General features: G+C 43.1%; 1 protein-coding gene across 6 annotated transcripts in view; it reads left to right on the top strand.

Moving 5' to 3' along the window:
- Positions 1–25,481, top strand: part of C2CD5 (C2 calcium dependent domain containing 5) — a 76,871-nt gene extending 51,390 nt beyond the window's left edge. For 4 of the 6 annotated variants that reach the window (XM_075855638.1, XM_075855636.1, XM_075855637.1 and 1 more), the window contains 10 exons: positions 10–71; positions 166–264; positions 1,883–1,972; positions 2,055–2,136; positions 3,020–3,106; positions 14,573–14,617; positions 14,763–14,864; positions 20,667–20,857; positions 21,337–21,483; positions 24,507–25,481. In XM_075855638.1, the coding sequence (XP_075711753.1) occupies positions 10–71; positions 166–264; positions 1,883–1,972; positions 2,055–2,136; positions 3,020–3,106; positions 14,573–14,617; positions 14,763–14,864; positions 20,667–20,857; positions 21,337–21,483; positions 24,507–24,629 (1,028 nt within the window). In that variant the 3' untranslated portion in view covers positions 24,630–25,481. The remainder of the gene's footprint in view (positions 1–9; positions 72–165; positions 265–1,882; positions 1,973–2,054; positions 2,137–3,019; positions 3,107–14,572; positions 14,618–14,762; positions 14,865–20,666; positions 20,858–21,336; positions 21,484–24,506) is intronic. The other 2 variants (XM_075855640.1, XM_075855639.1) reach the window with 1 other exon arrangement.
- Positions 25,482–27,314: the final 1,833 nt, after the last annotated feature.

Below are 27,314 nucleotides of genomic sequence, written 5' to 3'. Positions count from 1 at the left end.
TTTGTTCAGGATTCTACAGCTGCAACACGGAAATCATGCCTGGGATAAACAACTGGACCTCGGATATACAGGTGAGCGTTGCTCGTTACAGTGTGTTCTTCATGTCCCCGTGTCCTCCCCCGCGCTCATGTGACCGGTCCTGACCCTCTTCTTATTTCTTTTCAGATGTTCACGTCCGTCCGCGTCATAAGACCCTCCAACATAAACCTGACCAACCAGACCCTGAACAAGAACTTCAACGACATGTGCGAGAACCTCCTGAAGGTGTGGACCCCCCCCCACATAACGGAAGACGCTGCGGACCCCCCCCCCCACATAACAGCAGACGCTGCGGACCCCCTCCCCACATAACGGCAGACGCTGCGGACCCCCTCCCCACATAACGGCAGACGCTGCGGACCCCCCCCCCCACATAACGGCAGACGCTGCGGACCCCCTCCCCACATAACGGCAGGCGCTGCGGACCCCCTCCCCACATAACGGCCGACGCTGCGGACCCCCTCCCTACATAACGGCAGACGGTGCGGACCCTCTCCCCACATAACGGCAGACGCTGCGGACCCCCTCCCCACATAACGGCAGACGCTGCGGACCCCCTCCCCACATAACGGCAGACGCTGCGGACCCCCTCCCCACATAACGGCAGACGCTGCGGACCCCCTCCCCACATAACGGCAGGCGCTGCGGACCCCCTCCCCACATAACGGCAGACGCTGCGGACCCCCTCCCCACATAACGGCAGACGCTGCAGACCCCTCCCCACACACTGCGCCGGCAGACGCTGCAGACCCCTCCCCACATACTGCTCCGGCAGAGCGGGGACGATCCTATACAGTTTGTTAGAAGAAATAATTCAGGGCAAAGTGAAATAGACCCGGGGGCACTACATTTTGGGGGAGGGGGACAAGCCCAGCCTTGAACTTTCATTGTCTTGAAAATACAAACCCCTGTCTATTGAAAAACGTGGAAGAGGCGGGTCAGTGGGTGGAGCCAAGAGGCTGGGACAGACAGGACTTCGTGGGTTAATTGTGTATAGTTAGTGACCCTCACCCCTATCATCTAGTGTATGTGAGAATACATGTAGACAGAACCCTGGCTATAACCATGACAACCCGAATGAAAACCTCCATCCTTTACACTGCAGGCTGCATCTAGAGAACTAGAAAACTATGCAAAATGGCAACAAACTTTGTTACAAAGTAACAGCCTCTCAGCTCGAAACTGAAGGAGTTTATTTATGATAGGAAAGTTGGGTCGAGCCCTTGTCAGTCCGTCAGTCATATTTTGGAGGACCTGAAGTCACATGTCCCTGAGGATGAATGGATATCGGATAATAGTAGTGATGAAACGGAGTCATGAGGCGAATGTAGACGGAGCTCGCGGCCCCCGCCGCCGCCGCCATGACGCTTCATCCCCATATAATGAGGTTCTGCAGCTTTCTAGACTTCGTGTTGAAGTTCCTTACCATTTTATGATCTCTGCTTGCTATCAGTGAATTGAAACATTTTTGTTTACTGTTCACAGCTGGTTTGTTACAAATCTTTTCTATCTGTACATTTCTGTGAACTAAATACCTCAGCACAGATCTCTCTCCCGTCCTGATAGTTTGTTACAATGTATCAGTGCAGATAACATAAGTGATGACTAGAGGATTATCTAGACTGGATACATTTGTAGCAAAACCTCATGTGTTTTCAGCATCTGGATGTAAACAATGAATGTTCCCAGTCACTGACAGCAAGCAGAGATCTTAATGGTGCGACATTTATACACCTAGTCTCTTAGAAAGTTACAGACGTTTTTATGACCATTATTTACATGAAACCGCAAACCCCTTTCATTCATCGGGAATAATTGTAGCGTTTGCGGTGTTCCTCCGCAGAGCCTGTACTTTAAGCTGCGCTCCATGGTCCCGTGCTGCCTCTGTCACGTCAACTTCACGGTCGCTGTGCCGGAGGATGAATCCATACAGGTGATTGTCACGCGTTTCTGTCTCGTCTCCGTTACTCCAGGGCGGTGACAGTAACGTTGGCGTTCTCGCTGTCCTTTTCCAGGTGGCGGTCACCGCGGTGGCGATTACCTTCGACAAACAGGACGCTTTACAGAGCGGAAAAACGAAGTCCGAGTGTCCGCGAGGTGAGGAGACGTGACCTCAGGTGTGATCGCCGCATGAAAGGAGCGGTTACCTGCAGTTACGGGTGTTTGCTGGGCGAGCGTGGCCCCTGCGGAGGGTGCATTTAACCCTTTCACTGCCAAGGACGTAGGTCACACATCACGACTAGAATAGAAGGGTTAACGCTCAGATCCTGGTATCGTATTAAAGCCCAGAGTCTCAGCGGACACCGGGATCACGGCTCTAGTCGCAGTATCGGGGCCGCGGCGCTCGTCGGTATCAGTGACCTGTAGGGGCGCTGCGCACCCTGAGCTGTTATCTTTAGGCTCTGTTCACATCTGTGTGGGAGGCTCCGTTAATGTCTGTCCTGCAACGGATCCGTCGCTACCGTAATTTTCGTTCTGTCCCTCTGACGGAGCCGAACAATGGAAATAGTGACGCCAGTGTGAACGCGGCCTCAGGAGGGGTTGTGCATATAGGGGTATAATAGGATTTATTTTATATTTCGGGTTTTATTTGTGTATGTCACTGTGAAAAGTGGCAGCAAAAGGGTTAAAGAGCGGTCCCGCCTCCTCTATAATAAAGCGCAGTCACCGTGGACACGTTCCTGTTTACATCCAAATGCAGAAAACCCGATCCTTCTCACAGCCGAGGGTTTGTTACAGTGTATCAGTATAGACAATCCTCTGAAACACACATCAGCAGTACAAATCTCTCCCTTGTCCTGGACTCCAGGCTGATAGTTCTTGCCTTCACTGATACATTGTAACAAACCCTCAGCTGTGTAAGCAGAACATGGTCAGGACGGTTATAATTGATGCTGCAGTATATCACATGGTCTGCGGACACCTCACACCCCCCAAATCCAATGGGACTGACCTGTTCTTTTCTCTTGTCTTATACAAGTTTCCACAGACACTGACGAGCTGCTCCAGTTCCCTCTGGAATTATCCACAGAATCTCCCGGACTGCAGCCCTTCTCCCCCTCTAAAGGTGAGTCCAGAGGGAATCCCACAAGAAAAATACAAATAAATATATACCTGAAGTATTGAAGACCCCGACTCCAGTCTCCTGACTACAGCACCAGGGAGTGATGACATATGCACAGAGCTGTACACTGATTGGCTGTCATAGTCATGTGATGTCACTATGTCTTCCTACACAGAGTACAGTACAAGCATTTTCTGAAAACTTTATTATTCTAGAGTTTGCAGGACTGTGACAACCTGTCAGTAGCAGGGGGCGGGGCTGTGACAACCTCTCAGTACCAGGGGGCGGGGCTGTGACAACCTCTCACACATGATATACAGGCTGGTTGTCAGTAGTAATAGATGAATAGCTGTTACTGTATATAAGGTGCGTGGATCTCATGTCTGATCACAATGTAATTATATTATATATCAGTGATGTCAGTAACAGGGGGCGGGGCTGTGACAACCTCTCACACATGATATACAGGCTGGTTGTCAGTAGTAATAGATGAATAGCTGTTACTGTATATAAGATGTGTGGATCTCATGTCTGATCACAGTGTAATTATATTATATATCAGTGATGTCAGTAATAGGGGGCGGGGCTGACAACCTCTCTCACATGATATACAGGCTGGTTGTCAGTAGTAATAGATGAATAGCTGTGACTGTATATAAGATGTGTGGATCTCATGTCTGATCACAGTGTAATTATATTATATATCAGTGATGTCAGTAACAGGGGGCGGGGCTGTGACAACCTCTCACACATGATATACAGGCTGGTTGTCAGTAGTAATAGATGAATAGCTGTTACTGTATATAAGATGTGTGGATCTCATGTCTGATCACAGTGTAATTATATTATATATCAGTGATGTCAGTAACAGGGGGCGGGGCTGTGACAACCTCTCACACATGATATACAGGCTGGTTGTCAGTAGTAATAGATGAATAGCTGTTACTGTATATAAGATGTGTGGATCTCATGTCTGATCACATGTAATTATATTATATATCAGTGATGTCAGTAACAGGGGGCGGGGCTGTGACAACCTCTCACACATGATATACAGGCTGGTTGTCAGTAGTAATAGATGAATAGCTGTTACTGTATATAAGATGTGTGGATCTCATGTCTGATCACAGTGTAATTATATTATATATCAGTGATGTCAGTAACAGGGGGCGGGGCTGTGACAACCTCTCACACATGATATACAGGCTGGTTGTCAGTAGTAATAGATGAATAGCTGTGACTGTATATAAGATGTGTGGATCTCATGTCTGATCACAGTGTAATTATATTATATATCAGTGATGTCAGTAACAGGGGGCGGGGCTGTGACAACCTCTCACACATGATATACAGGCTGGTTGTCAGTAGTAATAGATGAATAGCTGTGACTGTATATAAGATGTGTGGATCTCATGTCTGATCACAGTGTAATTATATTATATATCAGTGATGTCAGTAACGGGGCGGGGCTGTGACAACCTCTCACACATGATATACAGGCTGGTTGTCAGTAGTAATAGATGAATAGCTGTTACTGTATATAAGATGTGTGGATCTCATGTCTGATCACAATGTAATTATATTATATATCAGTGATGTCAGTAACAGGGGGCGGAGCTGTGACATCCTCTCACACATGATATACAGGCTGGTTGTCAGTAGTAATAGATGAATAGCTGTTACTGTATATAAGATGTGTGGATCTCATGTCTGATCACAATGTAATTATATTATATATCAGTGATGTCAGTAACAGGGGGCGGGGCTGTGACAACCCCTCACACATGATATACAGGCTGGTTGTCAGTAGTAATAGATGAATAGCTGTTACTGTATATAAGATGTGTGGATCTCATGTCTGATCACATGTAATTATATTATATATCAGTGATGTCAGTAACAGGGGGCGGGGCTGTGACAACCTCTCACACATGATATACAGGCTGGTTGTCAGTAGTAATAGATGAATAGCTGTCACTGTATATAAGATGTGTGGATCTCATGTCTGATCACAGTGTAATTATATTATATATCAGTGATGTCAGTAACAGGGGGCGGGGCTGTGACAACCTCTCACACATGATATACAGGCAGGTTGTCAGTAGTAAAAGATGAATAGCTGTTACTGTATATAAGATGTGAGGATCTCATGTCTGATCACAATGTAATTATATTATATTTCAGCGATGTCAGTAACAGGGGGCGGGGCTGTGACAACCTCTCACACATGATATACAGGCTGGTTGTCAGTAGTAATAGATGAATAGCTGTTACTGTATATAAGATGTGTGGATCTCATGTCTGATCACAGTGTAATTATATTATATATCAGTGATGTCAGTAACAGGGGGCGGGGCTGTGACAACCTCTCACACATGATATACAGGCTGGTTGTCAGTAGTAATAGATGAATAGCTGTTACTGTATATAAGATGTGTGGATCTCATGTCTGATCACAATGTAATTATATTATATATCAGTGATGTCAGTAACAGGGGGCGGGGCTGTGACAACCTCTCACACATGATATACAGGCTGGTTGTCAGTAGTAATAGATGAATAGCTGTTACTGTATATAAGATGTGTGGATCTCATGTCTGATCACAATGTAATTATATTATATATCAGTGATGTCAGTAACAGGGGGCGGGGCTGTGACAACCTCTCACACATGATATACAGGCTGGTTGTCAGTAGTAATAGATGAATAGCTGTTACTCTATATAAGATGTGTGGATCTCATGTCTGATCACAGTGTAATTATATTATATATCAGTGATGTCAGTGACAGGGGGCGGGGCTGTGACAACCTCTCACACATGATATACAGGCTGGTGGTCAGTAGTGATAGATGAATAGCTGTTACTGTATATAAGATGTGTGGATCTCATGTCTGATCACAGTGTAATTATATTATATATCAGTGATGTCAGTAACAGGGGGCGGAGCTGTGACAACCTCTCACACATGATATACAGGCTGGTTGTCAGTAGTAATAGATGAATAGCTGTTACTGTATATAAGATGTGTGGATCTCATGTCTGATCACAGTGTAATTATATTATATATCAGTGATGTCAGTAACAGGGGGCGGGGCTGTGACAACCTCTCACACATGATATACAGGCTGGTTGTCAGTAGTAATAGATGAATAGCTGTTACTGTATATAAGATGTGTGGATCTCATGTCTGATCACAGTGTAATTATATTATATATCAGTGATGTCAGTAACAGGGGGCGGAGCTGTGACAACCTCTCACACATCATATACAGGCTGGTTGTCAGTAGTAATAGATGAATAGCTGTTACTGTATATAAGATGTGTGGATCTCATGTCTGATCACAATGTAATTATATTATATATCAGTGATGTCAGTAACAGGGGGCGGGGCTGTGACAACCTCTCACACATGATATACAGGCTGGTTGTCAGTAGTAATAGATGAATAGCTGTTACTGTATATAAGATGTGTGGATCTCATGTCTGATCACATGTAATTATATTATATATCAGTGATATCAGTAACAGGGGGCGGGGCTGTGACAACCTCTCACACATGATATACAGGCAGGTTGTCAGTAGTAATAGATGAATAGCTGTTACTGTATATAAGATGTGTGGATCTCATGTCTGATCACAGTGTAATTATATTATATATCAGTGATGTCAGTAACAGGGGGCGGGGCTGTGACAACCTCTCACACATGATATACAGGCTGGTTGTCAGTAGTAATAGATGAATAGCTGTGACTGTATATAAGATGTGTGGATCTCATGTCTGATCACAGTGTAATTATATTATATATCAGTGATGTCAGTAACAGGGGGCGGGGCTGTGACAACCTCTCACACATGATATACAGGCTGGTTGTCAGTAGTAATAGATGAATAGCTGTGACTGTATATAAGATGTGTGGATCTCATGTCTGATCACATGTAATTATATTATATATCAGTGATGTCAGTAACAGGGGGCGGGGCTGTGACAACCTCTCACACATGATATACAGGCTGGTTGTCAGTAGTAATAGATGAATAGCTGTTACTGTATATAAGGTGTGTGGATCTCATGTCTGATCACAGTGTAATTATATTATATATCAGTGATGTCAGTAACAGGGGGCGGGGCTGTGACAACCTCTCACACATGATATACGGGCTGGTTGTCAGTAGTGATAGATGAATAGCTGTTACTGTATATAAGGTGTGTGGATCTCATGTCTGATCACAGTGTAATTATATTATATATCAGTGATGTCAGTAACAGGGGGCGGGGCTGTGACAACCTCTCACACATGATATACGGGCTGGTTGTCAGTAGTAATAGATGAATAGCTGTTACTGTATATAAGATGTGTGGATCTCATGTCTGATCACATGTAATTATATTATATATCAGTGATGTCAGTAACAGGGGGCGGGGCTGTGACAACCTCTCACACATGATATACAGGCTGGTTGTCAGTAGTAATAGATGAATAGCTGTTACTGTATATAAGATGTGTGGATCTCATGTCTGATCACATGTAATTATATTATATATCAGTGATGTCAGTAACAGGGGGCGGGGCTGTGACAACCTCTCACACATGATATACAGGCTGGTTGTCAGTAGTAATAGATGAATAGCTGTTACTGTATATAAGATGTGTGGATCTCATGTCTGATCACAGTGTAATTATATTATATACCAGTGATGTCAGTAACAGGGGGCGGGGCTGTGACAACCTCTCACACATGATATACAGGCAGGTTGTCAGTAGTAATAGATGAATAGCTGTTACTGTATATAAGATGTGTGGATCTCATGTCTGATCACAGTGTAATTATATTATATATCAGTGATGTCAGTAACAGGGGGCGGGGCTGTGACAACCTCTCACACATGATATACAGGCTGGTTGTCAGTAGTAATAGATGAATAGCTGTGACTGTATATAAGATGTGTGGATCTCATGTCTGATCACAATGTAATTATATTATATATCAGTGATGTCAGTAACAGGGGGCGGGGCTGTGACAACCTCTCACACATGATATACAGGCCGGTGGTCAGTAGTAATAGATGAATAGCTGTTACTGTATATAAGATGTGTGGATCTCATGTCTGATCACAGTGTAATTATATTATATATCAGTGATGTCAGTAACAGGGGGCGGGGCTGTGACAACCTCTCACACATGATATACAGGCTGGTTGTCAGTAGTGATAGATGAATAGCTGTGACTGTATATAAGATGTGTGGATCTCATGTCTGATCACATGTAATTATATTATATATCAGTGATGTCAGTAACAGGGGGCGGAGCTGTGACAACCTCTCACACATGATATACAGGCTGGTTGTCAGTAGTAATAGATGAATAGCTGTTACTGTATATAAGATGTGTGGATCTCATGTCTGATCACAATGTAATTATATTATATATCAGTGATGTCAGTAACAGGGGGCGGGGCTGTGACAACCCCTCACACATGATATACAGGCTGGTTGTCAGTAGTAATAGATGAATAGCTGTTACTGTATATAAGATGTGTGGATCTCATGTCTGATCACATGTAATTATATTATATATCAGTGATGTCAGTAACAGGGGGCGGGGCTGTGACAACCTCTCACACATGATATACAGGCTGGTTGTCAGTAGTAATAGATGAATAGCTGTCACTGTATATAAGATGTGTGGATCTCATGTCTGATCACAGTGTAATTATATTATATATCAGTGATGTCAGTAACAGGGGGCGGGGCTGTGACAACCTCTCACACATGATATACAGGCAGGTTGTCAGTAGTAAAAGATGAATAGCTGTTACTGTATATAAGATGTGAGGATCTCATGTCTGATCACAATGTAATTATATTATATTTCAGCGATGTCAGTAACAGGGGGCGGGGCTGTGACAACCTCTCACACATGATATACAGGCTGGTTGTCAGTAGTAATAGATGAATAGCTGTTACTGTATATAAGATGTGTGGATCTCATGTCTGATCACAGTGTAATTATATTATATATCAGTGATGTCAGTAACAGGGGGCGGGGCTGTGACAACCTCTCACACATGATATACAGGCTGGTTGTCAGTAGTAATAGATGAATAGCTGTTACTGTATATAAGATGTGTGGATCTCATGTCTGATCACAATGTAATTATATTATATATCAGTGATGTCAGTAACAGGGGGCGGGGCTGTGACAACCTCTCACACATGATATACAGGCTGGTTGTCAGTAGTAATAGATGAATAGCTGTTACTGTATATAAGATGTGTGGATCTCATGTCTGATCACAATGTAATTATATTATATATCAGTGATGTCAGTAACAGGGGGCGGGGCTGTGACAACCTCTCACACATGATATACAGGCTGGTTGTCAGTAGTAATAGATGAATAGCTGTTACTCTATATAAGATGTGTGGATCTCATGTCTGATCACAGTGTAATTATATTATATATCAGTGATGTCAGTGACAGGGGGCGGGGCTGTGACAACCTCTCACACATGATATACAGGCTGGTGGTCAGTAGTGATAGATGAATAGCTGTTACTGTATATAAGATGTGTGGATCTCATGTCTGATCACAGTGTAATTATATTATATATCAGTGATGTCAGTAACAGGGGGCGGAGCTGTGACAACCTCTCACACATGATATACAGGCTGGTTGTCAGTAGTAATAGATGAATAGCTGTTACTGTATATAAGATGTGTGGATCTCATGTCTGATCACAGTGTAATTATATTATATATCAGTGATGTCAGTAACAGGGGGCGGGGCTGTGACAACCTCTCACACATGATATACAGGCTGGTTGTCAGTAGTAATAGATGAATAGCTGTTACTGTATATAAGATGTGTGGATCTCATGTCTGATCACAGTGTAATTATATTATATATCAGTGATGTCAGTAACAGGGGGCGGAGCTGTGACAACCTCTCACACATCATATACAGGCTGGTTGTCAGTAGTAATAGATGAATAGCTGTTACTGTATATAAGATGTGTGGATCTCATGTCTGATCACAATGTAATTATATTATATATCAGTGATGTCAGTAACAGGGGGCGGGGCTGTGACAACCTCTCACACATGATATACAGGCTGGTTGTCAGTAGTAATAGATGAATAGCTGTTACTGTATATAAGATGTGTGGATCTCATGTCTGATCACATGTAATTATATTATATATCAGTGATATCAGTAACAGGGGGCGGGGCTGTGACAACCTCTCACACATGATATACAGGCAGGTTGTCAGTAGTAATAGATGAATAGCTGTTACTGTATATAAGATGTGTGGATCTCATGTCTGATCACAGTGTAATTATATTATATATCAGTGATGTCAGTAACAGGGGGCGGGGCTGTGACAACCTCTCACACATGATATACAGGCTGGTTGTCAGTAGTAATAGATGAATAGCTGTGACTGTATATAAGATGTGTGGATCTCATGTCTGATCACAGTGTAATTATATTATATATCAGTGATGTCAGTAACAGGGGGCGGGGCTGTGACAACCTCTCACACATGATATACAGGCTGGTTGTCAGTAGTAATAGATGAATAGCTGTGACTGTATATAAGATGTGTGGATCTCATGTCTGATCACATGTAATTATATTATATATCAGTGATGTCAGTAACAGGGGGCGGGGCTGTGACAACCTCTCACACATGATATACAGGCTGGTTGTCAGTAGTAATAGATGAATAGCTGTTACTGTATATAAGGTGTGTGGATCTCATGTCTGATCACAGTGTAATTATATTATATATCAGTGATGTCAGTAACAGGGGGCGGGGCTGTGACAACCTCTCACACATGATATACGGGCTGGTTGTCAGTAGTGATAGATGAATAGCTGTTACTGTATATAAGGTGTGTGGATCTCATGTCTGATCACAGTGTAATTATATTATATATCAGTGATGTCAGTAACAGGGGGCGGGGCTGTGACAACCTCTCACACATGATATACGGGCTGGTTGTCAGTAGTAATAGATGAATAGCTGTTACTGTATATAAGATGTGTGGATCTCATGTCTGATCACATGTAATTATATTATATATCAGTGATGTCAGTAACAGGGGGCGGGGCTGTGACAACCTCTCACACATGATATACAGGCTGGTTGTCAGTAGTAATAGATGAATAGCTGTTACTGTATATAAGATGTGTGGATCTCATGTCTGATCACATGTAATTATATTATATATCAGTGATGTCAGTAACAGGGGGCGGGGCTGTGACAACCTCTCACACATGATATACAGGCTGGTTGTCAGTAGTAATAGATGAATAGCTGTTACTGTATATAAGATGTGTGGATCTCATGTCTGATCACAGTGTAATTATATTATATACCAGTGATGTCAGTAACAGGGGGCGGGGCTGTGACAACCTCTCACACATGATATACAGGCAGGTTGTCAGTAGTAATAGATGAATAGCTGTTACTGTATATAAGATGTGTGGATCTCATGTCTGATCACAGTGTAATTATATTATATATCAGTGATGTCAGTAACAGGGGGCGGGGCTGTGACAACCTCTCACACATGATATACAGGCTGGTTGTCAGTAGTAATAGATGAATAGCTGTGACTGTATATAAGATGTGTGGATCTCATGTCTGATCACAATGTAATTATATTATATATCAGTGATGTCAGTAACAGGGGGCGGGGCTGTGACAACCTCTCACACATGATATACAGGCCGGTGGTCAGTAGTAATAGATGAATAGCTGTTACTGTATATAAGATGTGTGGATCTCATGTCTGATCACAGTGTAATTATATTATATATCAGTGATGTCAGTAACAGGGGGCGGGGCTGTGACAACCTCTCACACATGATATACAGGCTGGTTGTCAGTAGTGATAGATGAATAGCTGTGACTGTATATAAGATGTGTGGATCTCATGTCTGATCACATGTAATTATATTATATATCAGTGATGTCAGTAACAGGGGGCGGAGCTGTGACAACCTCTCACACATGATATACAGGCTGGTTGTCAGTAGTAATAGATGAATAGCTGTTACTATATATAAGATGTGTGGATCTCATGTCTGATCACAATGTAATTATATTATATATCAGTGATGTCAGTAACAGGGGGCGGGGCTGTGACAACCTCTCACACATGATATACAGGCTGGGTGTCAGTAGTAATAGATGAATAGCTGTCACTGTATATAAGATGTGTGGATCTCATGTCTGATTACAGTGTAATTATATTATATATCAGTGATGTCAGTAACAGGGGGCGGGGCTGTGACAACCTCTCACACATGATATACAGGCTGGTTGTCAGTAGTAATAGATGAATAGCTGTTACTGTATATAAGATGTGTGGATCTCATGTCTGATCACATGTAATTATATTATATATCAGTGATGTCAGTAACAGGGGGCGGGGCTGTGACAACCTCTCACACATGATATACAGGCTGGGTGTCAGTAGTAATAGATGAATAGCTGTGACTGTATATAAGATGTGTGGATCTAATGTCTGATCACAGTGTAATTATATTATATATCAGTGATGTCAGTACAGGGGGCGGGGCTGTGACAACCTCTCACACATGATATACAGGCTGGTTGTCAGTAGTGATAGATGAATAGCTGTTGCTCTATATAAGATGTGTGGATCTCATGTCTGATCACAGTGTAATTATATTATATATCAGTGATGTCAGTAACAGGGGGCGGAGCTGTGACAACCTCTCACACATGATATACAGGCTGGTTGTCAGTAGTAATAGATGAATAGCTGTGACTGTATATAAGATGTGTGGATCTCATGTCTGATCACAGTGTAATTATATTATATATCAGTGATGTCAGTAACAGGGGGCGGGGCAGTGACAACCTCTCACACATGATATACAGGCTGGTTGTCAGTAGGAATAGATGAATAGCTGTGACTGTATATAAGATGTGTGGATCTCATGTCTGATCACATGTAATTATATTATATATCAGTGATGTCAGTAACAGGGGGCGGAGCTGTGACAACCTCTCACACATGATATACAGGCTGGTTGTCAGTAGTAATAGATGAATAGCTGTGACTGTATATAAGATGTGTGGATCTCATGTCTGATCACATGTAATTATATTATATATCAGTGATGTCAGTAACAGGGGGCGGGGCTGTGACAACCTCTCACACATGATATACAGGCTGGTTGTCAGTAGTAATAGATGAATAGCTGGTACTGTATATAAGATGTGTGGATCTCATGTCTGATCACATGTAATTATATTATATATCAGTGATGTCAGTAACAGGGGGCGGGGCTGTGACAACCTCTCACACATGATATACAGGCTGGTTGTCAGTAGTAATAGATGAATAGCTGGTACTGTATATAAGATGTGTGGATCTCATGTCTGATCACATGTAATTATATTATATATCAGTGATGTCAGTAACAGGGGGCGGAGCTGTGACAACCTCTCACACATGATATACAGGCAGGTTGTCAGTAGTAATAGATGAATAGCTGTTACTGTATATAAGATGTGTGGATCTCATGTCTGATCACATGTAATTATATTATATATCAGTGATGTCAGTAACAGGGGGCGGGGCTGTGACAACCTCTCACACATGATATACAGGCTGGTTGTCAGTAGTAATAGATGAATAGCTGTCACTGTATATAAGATGTGTGGATCTCATGTCTGATCACAGTGTAATTATATTATATATCAGTGATGTCAGTAACAGGGGGCGGGGCTGTGACAACCTCTCACACATGATATACAGGCTGGTTGTCAGTAGTAATAGATGAATAGCTGTTACTGTATATAAGATGTGCGGATCTCATGTCTGATCACATGTAATTATATTATATATCAGTGATGTCAGTAACAGGGGGCGGGGCTGTGACAACCTCTCACACATGATATACAGGCTGGTTGTCAGTAGTAATAGATGAATAGCTGTGACTGTATATAAGATGTGTGGATCTCATGTCTGATCACAATGTAATTATATATATATCAGGGATGTCAGTAACAGGGGGCGGGGCTGTGACAACCTCTCACACATGGTATACAGGCTGGTTGTCAGTAGTAATAGATGAATAGCTGTTACTGTATATAAGATGTGTGGATCTCATGTCTGATCACAATGTAATTATATATATATCAGGGATGTCAGTAACAGGGGGCGGGGCTGTGACAACCTCTCACACATGATATACAGGCTGGTTGTCAGTAGTAATAGATGAATAGCTGTGACTGTATATAAGATGTGTGGATCTCATGTCTGATCACAGTGTAATTATATTATATATCAGTGATGTCAGTAACAGGGGGCGGGGCTGTGACAACCTCTCACACATGATATACAGGCTGGTGGTCAGTAGTGATAGATGAATAGCTGGTACTGTATATATATCCATATCTCAGTGTCTCGTCTTCCTGCAGATCTCCAGGACAGGGTGGGATCCCCGGGCAGCGCCCCCCAGAGAGGTAGGTCGGCCGCTGTCGGCTGCTGGTTGGGAATCCTCTGGTTCTTTGCAGATAATGTTCTTCATCAGGAGGATTGTGATGAGCAGGAGACGTCATCCATCTTTCTCTGTGTTTGTCTTTTTGTCCCTGTCTTGTGCGTCTCCAGCCTCTGCCGCTGATCACAGTTCCTTTGCAGACAGATGCAGCAGTTGGATAGAACACATAAAAATGAGAGCTCAGACCATAAGACGCGGATCAGTAAAAACAAGTAGGATGTTGTGTGTTTTTCCATTGTGCTGATTCTTCCGAGCAGACATGTGATCCACAGTGGGGGGCGGGGCTACAGCGATCAAACCGCCAGAGCGGAGTGTGAAACCAACGACAGATGCTGCACTGCAGCCCACTCCTCCTGCTGCAGGCCAATCGTAATGCAGGTTCTCCGGATCACACAAATCATTACAATCAGGGAATTTGCCATCTCTAGTCTTGTAAATTGTGCTGAGTCCGGGAATCATCCTGATCTGTAGCTTTACTTATACTCTGGTCACATCCAAAGCTGCATTCAGTACTTTCCTCTCAGGCTGTAGGGTGCCACATCTGACTGCTGCCCCCTGCTGGTTCGATGTGGTGCATTGTGGAGGTTTTATACCTGCGTCTCCTAAAATTCAATGCAGTGGAGAGCAGCGGCGCTCCACAGAGAGCCACAAAGTAAGCAGCGTGGGAAACCGGCGCCAACAAATGAGGAAAATCGTCCTGCCATAAGTCAAACCAGCGCTGCAATATATTTCACTGTGATGACGACGGTCGTTAAAGGGCCAAACATTGCAAAATATCTGTAACCGTCGGATTCATCACCTCGGAAAAATGTCACAATTGTCATTTTTTTTTGGCATTTCTCATACGACACGTGACAACCGGCGAGAGCAGAACCAGTCACAACCAGCGAAACCAGTCACAACCAGCGAAACCAGTCACAACCAGCCAAACCAGTCACAACCAGCCAAACCAGTCACAACCAGCCAAACCAGTCACAACCAGCAAAATCAGTGATTTCACTCCAATAAATACTAATACAGAACAATCGTCTGTGACGGCGCGGCCGGGGACCTTTATTATTATTTTTAGTACTTAATTTTAAATTCTTTTTATTATTTATTATATACAGGACAGGTCTGGGAATGAGGTGTTCTCTGCGCAATCCATGTACAGCGTCTGTCTTCCTCTAATCATTATACTTCTATACTGATCCTGAGTTACATCCTGTATTATACTCCAGAGCTGCACTCACTATTCTGCCGGTGGAGTCACTGTGTACATATATTACATTACTTATCCTGTACTGATCCTGAGTTATATCCTGTATTATACTCCAGAGCTGCACTCACTATTCTGCTGGTGGAGTCACTGTGTACATACATTACATTACTTATCCTGTACTGATCCTGAGTTATATCCTGTATTATACTCCAGAGCTGCACTCACTATTCTGCTGGTGGAGTCACTGTGTACATACATTACATTACTTATCCTGTACTGATCCTGAGTTATATCCTGTATTATACTCCAGAGCTGCACTCACTATTCTGCTGGTGGAGTCACTGTGTACATACATTACATTACTTATCCTGTACTGATCCTGAGTTATATCCTGTATTATACTCCAGAGCTGCACTCACTATTCTGCTGCTGGAGTCACTGTGTACATACATTACATTACTTATCCTGTACTGATCCTGAGTTACGTCCTGTATTATACTCCAGAGCTGCACTCACTATTCTGCTGGTGGAGTCACTGTGTACATACATTACTTATCCTGTACTGATCCTGAGTCACAGCTTGTATTATATTCCAGAGCTGCACTCACTATTCTGCCGGTGGAGTCACTGTGTACATATATTACATTACTTATCCTGTACTGATCCTGAGTTATATCCTGTATTATACTCCAGAGCTGCACTCACTATTCTGCTGGTGGAGTCACTGTGTACATACATTACATTACTTATCCTGTACTGATCCTGAGTTACATCCTGTATTATACTCCAGAGCTGCACTCAGTATTCTGCTGGTAGAGTCACTGTGTACATACATTACATTACTTATCCTGTACTGATCCTGAGTTACATCCTGTATTATACTCCAGAGCTGCAATCACTATTCTGCTGGTGGAGTCACTGTGTACATACATTACATTACTTATCCTGTACTGATCCTGAGTTACATCCTGTATTATACTCCAGAGCTGCACTCACTATTCTGCTGGTGGAGTCACTGTGTACATACATTACATTACTTATCCTGTACTGATCCTGAGTTACATCCTGTATTATACTCCAGAGCTGCACTCACTATTCTGCTGGTGGAGTCACTGTGTACATACATTATATTACTTATCCTGTACTGATCCTGAGTTACATCCTGTATTATACTCTAGAGCTACACTCACTATTCTGCTGGTGGAGTCACTGTGTACATATATTACATTACTTATCCTGTACTGATCCTGAGTTACATCCTGTATTATACTCCAGAGCTGCACTCACTATTCTGCTGGTGCAGTCACTGTGTACATACATTACATTACTTATCCTGTACTGATCCTGAGTTACATCCTGTATTATACTCCAGAGCTGCACTCACTATTCTGCTGGTGGAGTCACTGTGTATATACATTACATTACTTATCCTGTACTGATCCTGAGTTATATCCTGTATTATACTCCAGAGCTGCACTCACTATTCTGCTGGTGGAGTCACTGTGTACATACATTACATTACTTATCCTGTACTGATCCTGAGTTATATCCTGTATTATACTCCAGAGCTGCACTCACTATTCTGCTGGTGGAGTCACTGTGTACATATATTACATTACTTATCCTGTACTGATCCTGAGTTATATCCTGTATTATACTCCAGAGCTGCACTCACTATTCTGCTGGTGGAGTCACTGTGTACATACATTACATTACTTATCCTGTACTGATCCTGAGTTACATCCTGTATTATACTCCAGAGCTGCACTCACTATTCTGCTGGTGGAGTCACTGTGTACATACATTACATTACTTATCCTGTACTGATCCTGAGTTACATCCTGTATTATACTCCAGAGCTGCACTCACTATTCTGCTGGTGGAGTCACTGTGTACATACATTACATTACTTATCCTGTACTGATCCTGAGTTATATCCTGTATTATACTCCAGAGCTGCACTCACTATTCTGCTGGTGGAGTCACTGTGTACATACATTACTTATCCTGTACTGATCCTGAGTTATATCCTGTATTATACTCCAGAGCGCCACTCACTATTCTGCTGGTGGAGTCACTGTGTACATACATTACATTACTTATCCTGTACTGATCCTGAGTTACATCCTGTATTATACTCCAGAGCTGCACTCACTATTCTGCTGGTGGAGTCACTGTGTACATACATTACTTATCCTGTACTGATCCTGAGTTATATCCTGAATTATACTCCAGAGCTGCACTCACTATTCTGCTGGTGGAGTCACTGTGTACATACATTACAATACTTGTCCTGTACTGATCCTGAGTTAGAATAGAATAGTGAGTGCAGCTCTGGAGAATAATACAGGATATAACTCAGGATCAGTACAGGATAAGTAATGTAATGTATGTACACAGTGACTCCACCAGCAGAATAGTGAGTGCAGCTCTGGAGTATAATACAGGATGTAACTCAGGATCAGTACAGGATAAGTAATGTATGTACACAGTGACTCCACCAGCAGAATAGTGAGTGCAGCTCTGCAGTATAATACAGGATATAACTCGGGATCAGTACAGGATAAGTAATGTATGTACACAGTGACCCCACCAGCAGAATAGTGAGTGCAGCTCTGGAGTATAATACAGGATATAACTCAGGATCAGTACAGGATAAGTAATGTAATGTATGTACACAGTGACTCCACCAGCAGAATAGTGAGTGCAGCTCTGGAGTATAATACAGGATGTAACTCAGGATCAGTACAGGATAAGTAATGTAGTGTATGTACACAGTGACTCCACCAGCAGAATAGTGAGTGCAGCTCTGGAGTATAATATAGCATGTAACTCAGGATCAGTACAGGATAAGTAATGTAATGTATGTACACAGTGACTCCACCAGCAGAATAGTGAGTGCAGCTCTGGATTATAATACAGGATATAACTCAGGATCAGTACAGGATAAGTAATGTAATGTATGTACACAGTGACTCCACCAGCAGAATAGTGAGTGCAGCTCTGGAGTATAATACAGGATATAACTCAGGATCAGTACAGGATAAGTAATGTAATGTATGTACACAGTGACTCCACCAGCAGAATAGTGAGTGCAGCTCTGGATTATAATACAGGATATATCTCAGGATCAGTACAGGATAAGTAATGTATGTACACAGTGACTCCACCAGCAGAATAGTGAGTGCAGCTCTGGAGTATAATACAGGATGTAACTTAGGATCAGTACAGGATAAGTAATGTATGTACACAGTGACTCCACCAGCAGAATAGTGAGTGCAGCTCTGCAGTATAATACAGGATATAACTCGGGATCAGTACAGGATAAGTAATGTAATGTATGTACACAGTGACTCCACCAGCAGAATAGTGAGTGCAGCTCTGGAGTATAATACAGGATATAACTCGGGATCAGTGCAGGATAAGTAATGTGATGTATGTACACAGTGACTCCACCAGCAGAATAGGGAGTGCAGCTCTGGAGTATAATACAGGATGTAACTCAGGATCAGTACAGGATAAGTAATGTATGTACACAGTGACTCCACCAGCAGAATAGTGAGTGCAGCTCTGCAGTATAATACAGGATATAACTCGGGATCAGTACAGGATAAGTAATGTAATGTATGTACACAGTGACTCCACCAGCAGAATAGTGAGTGCAGCTCTGGAGTATAATACAGGATGTAACTCAGGATCAGTACAGGATAAGTAATGTAATGTATGTACACAGTGACTCCACCAGCAGAATAGTGAGTGCAGCTCTGGAGTATAATACAGGATATAACTCGGGATCAGTACAGGATAAGTAATGTAATGTATGTACACAGTGACTCCACCAGCAGAATAGTGAGTGCAGCTCTGCAGTATAATACAGGATATAACTCGGGATCAGTACAGGATAAGTAATGTAATGTATGTACACAGTGACTCCACCAGCAGAATAGGGAGTGCAGCTCTGGAGTATAATACAGGATATAACTCGGGATCAGTACAGGATAAGTAATGTAATGTATGTACACAGTGACTCCACTAGCAGAATAGTGAGTGCAGCTCTGCAGTATAATACAGGATATAACTCGGGATCAGTACAGGATAAGTAATGTAATGTATGTACACAGTGACTCCACCAGCAGAATAGTGAGTGCAGCTCTGGAGTATAATACAGGATGTAACTCGGGATCAGTACAGGATAAGTAATGTGTATATACAGTAACTTTGCTGTTTTTGGAGATTCATTCTACATGTGGCCTGTATGATGGAGATCAGGGGTGACGGATACGTTAATTCCTCGGTGTAGCAGGATGAGTTGCGAGTCACTCGTTGGCGGCCCCTGATGTAGCGCTCAGGGTCGGCTCCGGTTCGGCTCCAGGGTTTGTAGCTGGTAAATCCCCCACATTGGAGAATATGAACAGCACGATCTACGTTACAACTTTCACGCTCTCCCGTGTCCAGTGATTTCTCCTTCCAACGCACAATGAATTATTTTGAGATTTGCGCTCTCTTCGCTTCCTTCATCTTTTCTTTTTTTCGTCAGCTTTACGTTTCTTTCATCCATGATTCATTTTGCAGGAATGTGTCTTGTGTTCGAGCCGCCATCATTACTCCTGCGCTGGCATGATCTGCATGACTGTCCGCCACCGATATCTCTCCCTATCACCTCTGTCTCTGACGCCACAAGGCTGAGCTTCACCAATATGGTGTCTGTCTGCCGTCACTCAGCTCATCCCCAGCTGCCAATGAGACCCTCCCTGTCGTCTTTCCACTGTCCGTTCGTTTGCTCCCCTTCCCACAATTCTCCGTTTTCTTGCAGTTACCTCCCTGGATAAAGCGAGTCCACTGGGCGAGGGAAACTTGAGGAACCGCCCGGGCGCTGCTCTCGGTAGTCCGACCGTCACTGTGGTGAAAATGACTCCTCTCTCATTTATACAAGGGGCCAAAATAACCAAATATCTCGGTATTATCAACATGTTTTTTATACGAGAAACCACGTCGTTGCGTGAGGTGAGTTTTCTAGGGCCACAAAAGTTTTCTGACTGAATTATAAACGAGAAGGTTTTCATTCACTGACAGCAATAAGAAATCTTTGAACTGGTGAGGAATTAAAAACAACAAAAATCATTCTTTACATTTAGAGGCTGGAAACCCATTTTGACCTGGTCCTGTTCACACAGCTGAGGGTTTGTTACAATGTATCTGTGTAGGCAATTCTCTGTGAGCCGAACATAGCGGCGCAAATCTCCTGTCCTTACCTGCACTGATACATTGTAACATGCCCTTACCTGTGTGAGCAGAACTATGTCAGAATGTTTTTTTAAGCCTCTGTACTTTAACAGTCAATGATTCTATTCACTGACAGCAAGCAGTGATCTAGCATAATGTTGCGAAATAAAACGTGTAATGTCATGATATGTCCCTTCACATGTTGTCTGCTCATTGAGTTGATTTCTGTGTTGTCTTAATTAGTTTTTTACTGATTGCAGGAAGGAGGGGTGAGCGGGTTCCTGCACGCCTTTATATGTGAAGTATTCGCCATGGTCCGCGCTCATGTCGCTGCTTTAGGTGGTAACGCCGTTGTGTCGTACATTATGAAGCAGTGTGTGTTCATGGAAAACACAAATAAAAACCAGGTGAGCTGATGCATATCTTCCTGATGCCCTGTCCTGGAGAGTTCATGCTGCTAAATACATTCAGCGTCATCAACTTATCTGTAATATATTACTACTCCTGTATTATACTCCAGAGCTGCACTCACTATTCTGCTGGTGGAGTCACTGTGTACATACATTACTTATCCTGTACTGATCCTGAGTTACATCCTGTATTATACTCCAGAGCTGCACTCACTATTCTGCCGGTGGAGTCACTGTGTACATACATTACATTACTTATCCTGTACTGATCCTGAGTTATATCCAGTATTATACTCCAGAGCTGCACTCACTATTCTGCTGGTGGAGTCACTGTGTGCATACATTACATTACTTATCCTGTACTGATCCGGAGTTACTTCCTGTATTATACTCCAGAGCTGCACTCACTATTCTGCTGGTGGAGTCACTGTGTACATACATTACATTACTTATCCTGTACTGATCCGGAGTTACATCCTGTATTATACTCCAGAGCTGCACTCACTATTCTGCTGGTGTAGTCACTGTGCACATACATTACATTACTTATCCTGTACTGATCCTGAGTTACATCCTGTATTATACTCCAGAGCTGCACTCACTATTCTGCTGGTGGAGTCACTGTGTACATACATTACATTACTTATCCTGTACTGATCCTGAGTTATATCCTGTATTATACTCCAGAGCTGTACTCACTATTCTGCTGGTGGAGTCACTGTGTACATACATTACTTATCCTGTACTGATCCTGAGTTATATCCTGTATTATACTCCAGAGCTGCACTCACTATTCTGCTGGTGGAATCACTGTGTACATACATACATTACTTATCCTGTACTGATCCTGAGTTACATCCTGTATTATACTCCAGAGCTGCACTCACTATTCTGCTGGTGGAGTCACTGTGTACATACATTACATTACTTATCCTGTACTGATCCTGAGTTACATCCTGTATTATACTCCAGAGCTGCACTCACTATTCTGCTGGTGGAGTCACTGTGTATATACATTACATTACTTATCCTGTACTGATCCCGAGTTATATCCAGTATTATACTCCAGAGCTGCACTCACTATTCTGCTGGTGGAATCACTGTGTACATACATACATTACTTATCCTGTACTGATCCTGAGTTACATCCTGTATTATACTCCAGAGCTGCACTCACTATTCTGCTGGTGGAGTCACTGTGTACATACATTACATTACTTATCCTGTACTGATCCTGAGTTACATCCTGTATTATACTCCAGAGCTGCACTCACTATTCTGCTTGTGGAGTCACTGTGTACATACATTACTTATCCTGTACTGATCCTGAGTTATATCCTGTATTATACTCCAGAGCTGCGCTCACTATTCTGCTGGTGGAATCACTGTGTACATACATACATTACTTATCCTGTACTGATCCTGAGTTACATCCTGTATTATACTCCAGAGCTGCACTCACTATTCTGCTGGTGGAGTCACTGTGTACATACATTACATTACTTATCCTGTACTGATCCTGAGTTACATCCTGTATTATACTCCAGAGCTGCACTCACTATTCTGCTTGTGGAGTCACTGTGTACATACATTACTTATCCTGTACTGATCCTGAGTTACATCCTGTATTATACTCCAGAGCGGAACGCACTATTCTGCTGGTGGAGTCACTGTGTACATACATTACATTACTTCTCCTGTACTGATCCTGAGTTATATCCTGTATTATACTCCAGAGCTGCACTCACTATTCTGCTGGTGGAGTCACTGTGTACATACATTACTTATCCTCTACTGATCCTGAGTTACATCCTGTATTATACTCCAGAGCTGCACTCCCTATTCTGCTGGTGGAGTCAGGCCCAGTATAAGTAATGTAATATATGTACACAGTGACTCCACCAGCAGAATAGTGAGTGCAGCTCTGGAGTATAATACAGGATATAACTCAGGATCAGTACAGGATAAGTAATGTAATGTATGTACACAGTGACACCACCAGCAGAATAGCGAGTGCAGCTCTGGAGTATAATACAGGATATAACTCAGGATCAGTACAGGATAAGTAATGTATGTACACAGTGACTCCACCAGCAGAATAGTGAGTGCAGCTCTGGAGTATAATACAGGATATAACTCAGGATCAGTACAGGATAAGTAATGTAATGTATGTACACAGTGACCCCACCAGCAGAATAGTGAGTGCAGCTCTGGAGTATAATACAGGATGTAACTCAGGATCAGTACAGGATAAGTAATGTAATGTATGTACACAGTGACTCCACCAGCAGAATAGTGAGTGCAGCTCTGGAGTATAATACAGGATATAACTCAGGATCAGTACAGGATAAGTAATGTAATGTATGTACACAGTGACTCCACCAGCAGAATAGTGAGTGCAGCTCTGGAGTATAATACAGGATATAACTCAGGATCAGTACAGTATAAGTAATGTATGTACACAGTGACTCCACCAGCAGAATAGTGAGTGCAGCTCTGGAGTATAATACAGGATATAACTCAGGATCAGTACAGGATAAGTAATGTAATGTATGTACACAGTGACTGCACCAGCAGAATAGTGAGTGCAGCTCTGGAGTATAATACAGGATATAACTCAGGATCAGTACAGGATAAGTAATGTATGTACACAGTGACTCCAGCAGCAGAATAGTGAGTGCAGCTCTGGAGTATAATACAGGATATAACTCAGGATCAGTACAGGATAAGTAATGTAATGTATGTACACAGTGACTCCACCAGCAGAATAGTGAGTGCAGCTCTGGAGTATAATACAGGATATAACTCAGGATCAGTACAGGATAAGTAATGTAATGTATGTACACAGTGACTCCACCAGCAGAATAGTGAGTGCAGCTCTGGAGTATAATACAGGATATAACTCAGGATCAGTACTGTAAGGTATTTACTCCTCTTTTTATGGACATTAGACGTGACCTGTATTTTGGGGTTCGGGTTGGTACAGGATTTTTACCTTTGTGTTTTACATTCTCCGTTAGGCACAATGTCTCATTAACGTCAGTGGAGATGCCGTCATCTTCATACGGGAGTCAGAGGTAGACGTGGCCTCCTCTCTGACACACCAGCAGTCCAGTCAGACGACGGCAGGAGAAGGAACGTGACGGCCGGTCTCCCCGCTACACTTATAAAGGTGTCATGGATGATGCTGACCCACAGGACGCTGCGCTGTTTTACCATTTGTTTGTCGTATGAATGTTACTCGTTTCAGTTTAATATCCGGATCATTCCATAAACCAGTGCAGAGGATGAGAACTTGTGCTGGATCCGTCAGCGGTGACTCCACCTTCAGGACAGGTCTGTGGGTGTGTCTTATGTGCAGGGAGGAGTCTCGAGATCCGCACATCTCGGCGTGGAAGAAGTGACGTGATGGTGTCCGTGTCTTACACCCGTGGTGATTCTTATTTGATCCAGTAAAAAGGGTTAAATAATTGTCCAATCTGGACCCCTGCGGCCTCTCCAGCGGGACCGCTGCTGCTGCTTTTTCTGGGTGCCAAGAGCTCGTAGTCTCACAATGTTAACGTTTCCCTGCATGAGCTTATAAGATGGTCAATCACAAAGCGAACATCTAAGTGGCCGCAGCAGCACCTGATACTCTGATCTATTTACCTCGGAGCCGCTCATTCACTGACACGAAGCAGAGTTTCCTGGTTACAGTCAGTACAGAATGTATGAAGTGTCTTCCGGTGTCTCTGCTTCCGGCCGCTGGACGATATCATCCCGCTGCTCATGGTGTCTTCTCTGTTAACCGGTGTGACGTTTGCTCCATCAGTCAGAACGAGAACTATCAGGGGCTTTGGAGACCCTGTGCCAGCTTTTGGGGAGGAACGTCCTGTATAGAGACCATTGGTACTTTATCCGCTCACTATCGGATTTATGGAGAGACCTTCACATCATAACTATATTTTTGATACTTTATTGGAAGTGTTTTATGTTGCAATGAATGACACGTGGGGAGGGAGTGTGGGGGGGGGGGGGTGATCGCCGGACGCGAGCGCAAATCTCACAAAGAAAAGACTTGAATGTAAATATATTATTGCGCCAGAATTTAGCATGAAATAAACTTCTTCACCTGAGAATTGTGGAGTCTTGTAAGAGATCTTTTTACCTGCACTGATACACTGTAACGAGGACAGCAGAGAGATTTGTGCTGCTACGGTTTTTACCTCAGAGAATTATCTACAATGAAACATTGTAACAAACCCTCAGCTGTGAGAAGTATTAGGTCAGGATAGTTTTCCATTCTCTGGATATAAACAGGAATGTCCCCATTCACTGAGAGCAAGCAGAAATCTTGAAAATGGTGAGAAATTAAAACATAAAGTCTTTGGAACTTTTTCTTTTGCAATGATGAAGCTTTGTGTAGAGGAGACGGACTCGGCCCTGGCAGATGGTGGGTTTCCTGCCTGTTGTTGGAGTCGTACATTCGAGAGGACGGGTGCGACGTGAGAAAAGTCCTGGAGACGGAGATTCAGGTGACGGAGGACGTTAAAGGGGGACGGTCACTTAACGGCAAGTAAACTTTATCTTTTGTATAATGGAACGTTACACAATTATCCAGTATACTTTCTGTTTTAATTGCTGGTGGTTTGCAATATCTCTGCTTGCTGGCAAATCAATTCCTCACAGTTTTCAATATTGCTGCTTGCTGTCAATCAATCGGAACCTTCATTGGTTACCTGCAGTGGATAAAAACTGTCCGCGGTCATGTGATGATCACACAGGTTGAGGAATGATTATGAGCCGTGCGCCTCAATGTCCGTCACATGACCAGGACAGACGTTTATCCCCTGGGGGTAAACAATAAAGATTTTTTTATTTTTATTATTGAGTGAAAGCAAGCAGAGATATTGAAAGCCGTGAGGACTTGCTACAAGAAGTATATTGATAATGTTTTAACTTTCATTATAAAAAAAATAACATTTATCTTCGAGAGATGAGGGAGGGGATGTGAGGAGGTGCAGCACTGGGGAGAGCTCCGAGGACAGGCATGGGTATAGAGACCGGCAGAAAGATGAGCCTGGCTGCTGCACTCAGGATAGACTGGTGGGGTAACCGATCAGTAATCGGGGCGAGAAAGAATCCGCAGCAGCAGAGATGTGGACACCGCGTCTGCTGGAAATGTGGATGTAGTGTGAGGTCTATACAGGACAATTTTGGATTTAAGTGCGCAATCGGCAGATTTACTAGTGATTCTGGGTATAGAAAGGTTAACAAATTAGACTAACTTTGCCAGTTTGGAGCAGTTTTCATGTTTGCACCTCATTAGACACTATAAAAATGTCCTTTAAAAGGGGTGTGGCTTGTTAGAAGGGGGCGTGGCTTTAAATGTGTGCCACTAGCACAAAATTCTGGTGCAAGAAAAGGCAAAGCATCATGGTAAAGGAGGAGAAAAGTGTCTTTCATGATACATTCAATTTATAATGTAGCATCCACCACTGTGATACATTTGGCGTGTTTTGTGCGGTCTAAGTTTACGCTGTTTATTAGACACTGTCGGCAGCGTCCTGCGCTGATGGGGAACATAACCAACGTAGAGGAGAATGTCCTGCCTTCAGACATGAGACAAGTGGAGATGAGATTCCTGAGCGAGATCTCCGGGTAGAACGAGCAGAGGTCACTCTCCCTCTCTGATCTGACCCAGCAGCTGGAGATAAACTAGGACCTGATGTCAAGGCAGATGCATCACAGTGAGGAGCTGTGCACCCCCCAGACCATAATCGCCAGCTCCATGATCTAGATGAGCCGGGTGTGGAGCTGTGCACCCCCAGACCATAATCACGAGCTCC

The sequence above is a fragment of the Rhinoderma darwinii genome, chromosome 3 (genome assembly GCF_050947455.1).
Source record: "Rhinoderma darwinii isolate aRhiDar2 chromosome 3, aRhiDar2.hap1, whole genome shotgun sequence".
Classification (NCBI taxonomy): Eukaryota; Metazoa; Chordata; class Amphibia; order Anura; family Rhinodermatidae; genus Rhinoderma; species Rhinoderma darwinii.
This window is presented reverse-complemented; position numbering and strand designations above follow the sequence as displayed.